The sequence below is a fragment of the Manis javanica genome, chromosome 9 (genome assembly GCF_040802235.1).
Source record: "Manis javanica isolate MJ-LG chromosome 9, MJ_LKY, whole genome shotgun sequence".
Taxonomy (NCBI): Eukaryota; Metazoa; Chordata; class Mammalia; order Pholidota; family Manidae; genus Manis; species Manis javanica.
The window spans coordinates 118,022,302-118,030,689 of NC_133164.1; the positions used below are offsets into that span (position 1 = coordinate 118,022,302).

The 8,388-nt window shown below is 36.1% G+C and overlaps 1 protein-coding gene across 3 annotated transcripts in view; it reads left to right on the forward strand.

Moving 5' to 3' along the window:
- Positions 1-6,710, forward strand: part of CCDC102B (coiled-coil domain containing 102B) — a 296,555-nt gene extending 289,845 nt beyond the window's left edge. For all 3 annotated transcript variants that reach the window (XM_073213201.1, XM_073213202.1, XM_073213204.1), the window contains one exon: positions 6,424-6,710. Coding sequence is in view for 1 of the 3 variants with exons in the window: in XM_073213204.1 (XP_073069305.1) it covers positions 6,424-6,427 (4 nt within the window). In the remaining 2 variants the exon portion in view is untranslated. The remainder of the gene's footprint in view (positions 1-6,423) is intronic.
- Positions 6,711-8,388: the final 1,678 nt, after the last annotated feature.

Consider the following 8,388-nt stretch of genomic DNA (forward strand, 5'->3'; position numbering starts at 1 on the left):
AGATTTCCATTCTTCTCTCCTTATTTAAATATTTCATATAAGATATATTCTTCTTACTCTCTATGACTCTCAGTAACTTCAATTATAACCTAGATATTTCTATTAAAATTGTCCAGATTAGGAGTAAATGCAGATCATGTCAATGAACTAAAATATTCTGTTGATGGTATTCACATTTTGAGTAATCTCCAGTGTTGCTATATTTTCATGATTTAATATTTAACTTCAGCATTTATACTACACAACAGGTCATAGTTCTGACTTTTACATCATCGATAGGTGCCATCAGAGTTGGTGCTTAAAAAATTTCGAGTAGAACAGTTACACAGTACTTTACTTAAAGGTTTCAATATCATCTTATTATTATTGCCATGTCTTTCAGTAACTCTATGAAACTGGCTGTAAAAGTTGCTTATATAGGTAGATGCAGGAACAAAAATATTGATTCAACCACAGATGATTTTCTAGTGTCACAGTTTGACGTTCTATATATACTTCTGGTTATTAAATTTTGATGATCAATCATCTCTGTGGCATGCAGTAGACAACCTCAGAGCAAAAATTAATGGTGACATGACATTCAAATTGTAAGAACATGTCTTCCATTTTTAGAAATTCTGGTTTTGAAAAAAAATGTTGATATTAGTAAAAAAAATAAGTTACATGGGTAAGTTTGCAAGTGTATAAACAGGAAGTTGATGATAGGGTTTGCATTTTTAAAAGCAAAAAAATGAAAAAATCTCAGTGATCCATGCAAAATTTGAATTTCTTCATTGAAAGTAGTAACAAGCTTATGAGCATATATAATTTGTATTTATAACTCACAAAACTGTATTTTATTCCATTGATTGCTCTCTCTTTATGGAAAAAAAAAGTCAGCTATGGTATAATATTTGTGCCTCTTTTTTTTTTCTTCAAAACATTATCATGATTTATTTCTCTCAGAAATTCAATCTGACACAGCACATTATTAGTTTCTAATATTGTCTTCATATATTCACCTTTCTAAACAAAGAAACCTCAGAATAAAGAAGACAGCCTTTCCATTCAAATCAGTAAATACATATTGATGTGTCAGTCAGTAGGACGGGGGCTTCATACATAAGTCCCTCTTCCCCCTCTGGACACATACCCAGGCAGGTACAGAACTTCTGAAATTTAAAGTTGATCACTCAGATGAATAAAAATATTATATAAAAGCTTAGCGAATTTAGAAGATGAAGCCTTCTCAGTCCTTAGAAATCTCCTGATAGTTGAGCCTCTTTGTATGTTCCTTACTTCTGCACTTACAGTTACATCATCTCACTGATACCCCTGTACTTTTCTCATTCTATCTAAGAACCACAGTAACTTGACTCCTCTGTCAGCCTTTTTAGGAACAGATTGATTTTATTTACCTACTTTTCCTTCCTTAACAGGCAGACGAGAATGTCACTAGACATACTGATTAAGGATAAACTCTCAGTGTCAAGCTTCAGATCCATTTTCTAATTTCATATCCGTCTTTGGTTGGCACATTTTAAGTTTCCTGTCACAGTTGTATCTATCTACCATATAACATATGTGTTTTGCAAAAAGGACTTAATTTTTTCCACACTTCACGAGCATGGTCATTAGCATTTAAGGTTTTATATGACTGTCACAGTGACTTAAAACTGTGTAAAAGCAGTCGAACAATAGGTGTTCTGGTGATTCATCCAGGGTCTTGAACGCACATGTCAGAAACAATATTTGTGCCTCTTTTATGTGTTATAGAATTACTAGTACGGAAACAGAACAGAGTTGGACGATGCGTGGGCGAGGGGAGGAAGGCAGGGAGGGAAGAAGGATTAGTGAGTTTCTTGCATTTAACTTCTTTATATAGTAGAAAAACTAAAATCAACTTACACTATTAAATCGGCTTATGTTACACCTCATTTCATTAAGTGCACCTGATGGCTATTCTTTTAAAGCCACGTTTTAGCAATGTTAATTTTATTCATTAGATCTGTTAAAATAAGTCTATTCACTCTGGGTACACAAAAATAAATGCCTTTATCCATTAAATCATACAGTAAAATACTAATTCTAACTACCAAACAGAAAATTTAAGTTTTTCATAGAATGTGAAATTTAGTGTGCTTCTTAAATTTAATATATTATGTTTCACAAACATATCTTAATCACAGGGGGGCCATCAGGTGAGAAATTGGGGACCAACAGAGGTGAGGCTCAGAACCTCACCCCACCCCCTGCTTTGAGAGAAATCTTCTGCATCCGTGGATGTTTTATTGCCCTTGTCTAGCTTGGATTAACACATAGTCTACAGGCACAGACCTGATCACCTACATCTGCTCTCTTACAGCACTAAACTATGTTTTCTACCTTTAGCTTGCATCTACCTACCACTGCAGCATTTTATTAAAAATAATAATAATAGATAAATGTGGTATCCACATATAAATCAAGTATAAAAATCAAACGAATATTCATATTTGAACTGATTGTTCATAGTTCATAGTGTGTGATCAAAACCGAAAGTTTCTGTGATGACTGCCCTTGTACTGTTCACCATGTAACTTATTCACTATGTAAGAACTTGTTTGTTATGCTTCAGAAGATTGGAGACTGTTGAGAATTAGGCTTGGGGTGGATTAATGATTGTGCATTGAGCATTGACTCCCCTATATAGAATTTTATTGTTGTTAACCATTTGATCAATAAATATGAGATACCCTCTCAAAAAAAAAAAAAGTACAGACTTCCAATTGTAAAATAAATAAGTAACCGGGATGTAATGTATAGCATAAGAAATATAGTCAAAATATTGTAACAACTTTGTATGGTGATAGCTGGTAGCTAGAATTATCATGTATATAAATGTTGAATCACTGTGTTGTACACATGAAACTAATGTAATACTGTGTGTCAACTACCCCTCAATAAAAAATAATTATCTACAAAAAAAACCAAAAAACCTTAACTCTTGTCTCAGCATTAATAAAATTTGTAGACACAATTTCATGAACCTAAGATTTCTCTCAAATATTTTCAATGAGGTTCCAATGGTATCTGGTGGATTTTACTCTCACTGTTTTTGCAGATCTGATTAACACTAGTTGGGATACTAAGAGACATTATCACATTAGGGTATTAAAACTTGAGGATAGCCATTTGATGTTTCTATTTAATTTCCGAGTTCTTTATCAACTCATTGGAGAAATTTATTTGGATGGGATTAAGTATAGAATATATTTACATTCAATACCTTTGCTTGTTATAAAAGTGTTACACTATTACAAATTTTTTCATTAAGTGGCAAAACTGGTATTCACATTCAGGCAGCCTGACTCTGAAATTCATGCTCACAGTATCTATAATCTCTCTTCTATACAATCCCTCTATGGAGAGATACACACAAACACACACACACACAGTCTCAAACATAAGCTACATACACACCTGAACACATGACAATGTGTATATTACAACCACCATATAACCATCATGCTGTCTGTGCAGATTTGAGCATGCTTTTTCACCAAAATTATATTTTGAATATTTTGCTACTTGAAAATATTTTTAAACACCATTTTAATGGATTCAGAGTACTCTAAGGCATCACTATTCTATTATTTGAAGTTATCCTATTAAACATTTTTATCCTTTCATATCCTAAACTATTATTATTGCAATAAACATCTGTGCATATAGATTTCTGTTCTAATTTCTCAATATTAAGAGAAACTCCTAGAAAATGGAAACTGCAGTGGAGGTTGAGATGGCTAGTAAGTCATGGCACCCATATGGCACCAGTAGTGTCTCAAGAAAAGATCGTACTTTCCACTGATTTTAGAGCATTAACCCTAGGTGTACACATGGCATTCATTAAATAAACCAATATGTAATTGGCACCTACCTAGTTTAGACATTCTACTCTGCAGACAGACTTAGACATCATAGCTGATGTGTGGGTGTGATAGTGTCGGTGGTGGAGGGGGGAGATAAAAAAAAATAGATGTAGATAGGATTAAAATTACATACAATTTTGAGTGCTTAACCTGAAATGTCAGGATACTGTACAGACAATAGTGGCATGGTAGAGGGTACTTTCTGGTCTATATTGTTTGTAATTATAGAAAAGCATGGCTGAGAACTATACTTTGATCTTCTGAAGTCTTCTAAATATTCTAAAGGGCCTGAAAATCCCTCCCCAGGATCTTGGTTTGGAAAGGAGAAATTTCCATTCATACAAATAATTTGATCCATTTCTGTGGCCCCCTCGGATAATCCCAGTCTCACTACTAATTGTGTCTCCTTGCATGAGTCACTCTGCTCCTCTGAAGGCCATACCTACGTCAGGTAGACACCATTCAACGTCTCTTGCTTTCTACACAGTGTATTTCTTTTCCTGCAAATAGCTAGTGGTTGAGCTCTCGCTAAAATATTCTACTTCACATTTTTAAAGCTTTTCAGAGCCGTGGGTAGTTTTATGTTCTTGTGGCCCTACTCGAAATGCTCACTGAAAGATCGCCGGCGACACGCAGAGCTTGAGACTCACCGGATTTTTGTCGTTTACTGCGTTCTTAGTTCTTCCAGGCAGTGCCTCTGGGCCAACTGGATTTGTAGTGATGTGCTCACATAATTCTGATTTAACTTTTCTTGGGGAAGATAAAGCAAGTTCAGGAGTGCTACACCCTTTTACTGAAATAATTATTTTCAAAGCCCTTGAAAGCAGTTACGTAATTCAAGGGAAGTAAAACATTCATTGGTGGACTAGTAAAACGGACACCACAAAATTTTGGGGGGAAGTGATGGTTTTTTGTTAATATGCTTCTTCTGTAAAGGGCAAATTGTGTTTATGTTGAAATTTAAGAAGCAAGAAACTATTCTGGATACTTACATATTAAGCTGGAGAGGAAATACATGCTTTATCTATTTCCTTGAGTATATTATTACGGTTTGACATTCTGATAGCTTTTTATTATGGGTGAGAATCTGTGCTTAATTTCGTCAGAAGACAAGCTCCCATCTGGAAGGAAATTACATTGTGTCATGACTGAACAGACAGAAATCATCTTTCAAGTAGGCAGAGAGAGAGAGAGAACTATGAAAGTAAAGAATCCAGGCCTTCTGGGTCATTCCAGAAGAATAGTTTGTGGATGACCTATTAGAACACAGGATCTCATCATTCATTTGTATAAACTCATGGAGCCTTGCAGAATTAGGTTGTAGTAAACTCAGTCCTTCCTTAGTTTTATTTTGTCTAAAACATATACTTGAATATCAGAAATAACATTTTAATACTTCCTAGATCAAAAGATACACTTAGAGTGCTAAAATTTTTTAGTAATAATAAGAGTAGGTTTTTCTTCAATTTAAAGATTACTGAAGAAAAAGGTGAAAATTGATAAAACACTAATGTCATTAAAAATATATCATTTTGCCCTTTCCTTGGTTTTGTTCCTGTGCTGGGTGGGGGAGGGGTGTCCAGCCAGCCTGAGTTATGCCCTGCCCCCATTTCCTTCTGCCTGCCTTCCTGAACATCCACCCATCCAGTTCCCCCTCTGTTACCACAGACTGGATGGCCTATAAAAAAAAATTATTTGCCACAGTTCTGGAGGCTGCAAGTCCAAGGTGCGGGGCCAGCATGGTCTGAACAGGGCCCTCTTCGGTGGCAGTATCCTCATGGGTGGCAGGGGCTGAAGAGTTCTGTGGGGTCTCTTAGGAGACCTCTGATCCCATTCATGAGGCTGCACCCTCATCACCGATCACCTCCCAACGGCCCACCTCCGAGCACTAGCACACTGGGGGGCAGGATTCCAGCAGACATTCAGACCGTAGAACATCCCCCCTCAGTTCCCCCTTCCCCGTCCTAGGGCTGTCTCACACTGCAGCACCAGCGTTAACCAGAGTGGCATCCAAAAGGCGGCACGATGCCACTCAAAGTTGCATATAAGTCGCATCTGAGGTCCAGATAGAGATGCTCAAGCGTAGCTGAGCAAGCTCCTGCCACCTTCTGACCCTACTGCCTCGGCATGGGTGCATTTCTGCCGGCCGCGCAGCTAGAGCCGCTGCAGCTGCCTGAGGGGCCTTAACAGCCTTACGCCTCCATTCACAGGTTCGAGGAGTCCGTTTGTATGTATGTGTAAGATGATGTTTTGTTCTGACACGTGATTTTAAAAGTAAAATCTAAAGTTCAATACGTGTATCCAAAAAGTATGTATTTCTGAATTAATATAGTCAACGTCTGCCCATGATTCTTTACTGTAGAAAATTTTCTAAATGAGGATAATAGTTGTTCCTGTTAATGAGCTAAAGCTACAGCAAAATCAGTTTTATTTTGACTCACGAAGGCAATAAAGGAGAGAATTGGTATCATCTACTGATTACTAATATTTTGCCATGTCATGTGTGTTAATGATCATTTTTATTTTATTTTAGATGACACCTTTGGCTGTAAGACTCATCCTATGAAGTTTAAAAATGTAATAGAATAGCTTGATTACTGTCCATTTTGTGATTGTCACCTTTGTTCTGTCACTGCCTCTGCCCTGGGGAATTGCTACTATCTGTAGATCGTAAGTGTCAAACAATGTTCTACCCAAAGATTTTCCTCTTTTCAGATAACCTAAGTGTTTAGGTGAAGTTACAATCAGTTATGTGTTGTTTTTCTATCTCTGTGCTTAATGATTTATATTAGTGTCTCCAAATAAACTTTATTGGTATCACTTTATCTCATTTTTCTATCCTATTTTATATAGGGTACCATGTTGCTATTATTTTAATCATCTTATTCTGCTTGGAAAAGCAGGTATGTGGCACATGACATTTATATAATATCAAAATGATTTTAAATCTGTTTTTATATTGCTTTAAAAGCAGAATACAGTTGACTCTGTGTTTGATTGTATGTATGTTTATTATTTAAATAATTGATAACCCAAGTTTCCATTTCTCTGCCTTCCCACTGGATTGCATTATGCTGAGTCGAGCTGAACAGATATGTTTCTGGAAGTTTTTTCCAGCTATATATGCCAAATATAAATATACAACTAATGGTATACTTGTAATATTCTATAGAAAGACAGAGATCTTCTTTACATGACAAAGCTTGGGATCAGAGTTTCATATTAAGAATTTGCCTGGGGGCCAGATTAGGGCCCTGTATGCATCCCTGCCTGCTGTTGGTGTGACACACCTTTGCAGCAAGGTGGTGTCATATAACAATATTGTTCTGTAACAGGTTTTCTCAAAATAGCCACCCTTACTTAATTCCATCTCTGTGTTGCCCACTGTACTCAGTGGGTATATGGAATAGTGTTATTGATGCTATGGAGACAGAAGTCACACCTATCCTGGAACCTGTCTGGTTACGGTGGGCAGAACACGTGTGTGGGCCTTTCCAGCCCAGCTCTCCTAGCTCCCATGGCCCGTTCTCTATCTACTTCGTTACACCACAACTCTGGGCTCTAGTAAAAAGACTTAAGCCGTATTTGAAGGAGAATAGTGGAAGTCTGATGCTCGATTTTATTTTCATGAGCTGTATCACACTGTAACCATTGAATTGAGGAAATCACCTTTTGATTCAGAATATTTTTAAATTATTTCAAGCATCTTGTCATAGACCTCCTCCTCAGAATTAGATTTGTATTCGTACCTATGGTTTTCTTTTTTTTTCTAGGAGAGCAAGGCAGAGGCTTTTACTTAGAGATAAAGTGAGAGGACAGAGCTCCTGGCCGCCAGGAGGGGACAAGAGCGTCTCCCTATGATTTTCTTTTGCTTTTAAACATACAGGATTTTTAATATTTAAGCCAAATCCATATAATTTTTCAACACACATTTTTGCATAATGGATATTGTATCTGCTACATTGAATTATTTTGATGGCAAAAATCACAAAAATATACAAAATTTAGCATAATTGCTAGGACATTGTTAAAACTCAGTAGATTTTAGTTTGCTATTGGTTACTTTGAGGACAAGTACTGCTCTTACAGCTCCGCCAAGAACAGGTAAAAATATTTGAAACAGTCTATGTAGTTATGATAGATAGTGGGTTTTCATAGGTTTTGACATTCAGAATATGCCTATATTAAAGTATTTTAAAGTAGTCATGGTTTCTTATTGAATTTAACCCTGTATTTAGACAAGAGTCTCTCTTTTTTTTTTTTTTAAATCAACTACCTATGATGATATGGCCAAACTACTGACTCATTTATGCAGGGTTAGTTTTAATTCTATGAATGGAGAAACTTACATAGGGACATAATTAAAATAAAGTTAAAGTCTTTCTTACAGAACTTATATAGCCAAGAGGCTTCTATATCTACAAAACAATCAATATATGTGGTATAAGACAGTAAGGAATTAAAATCTAATTTGCATGAGCATTCTGTCCCCAGTTAC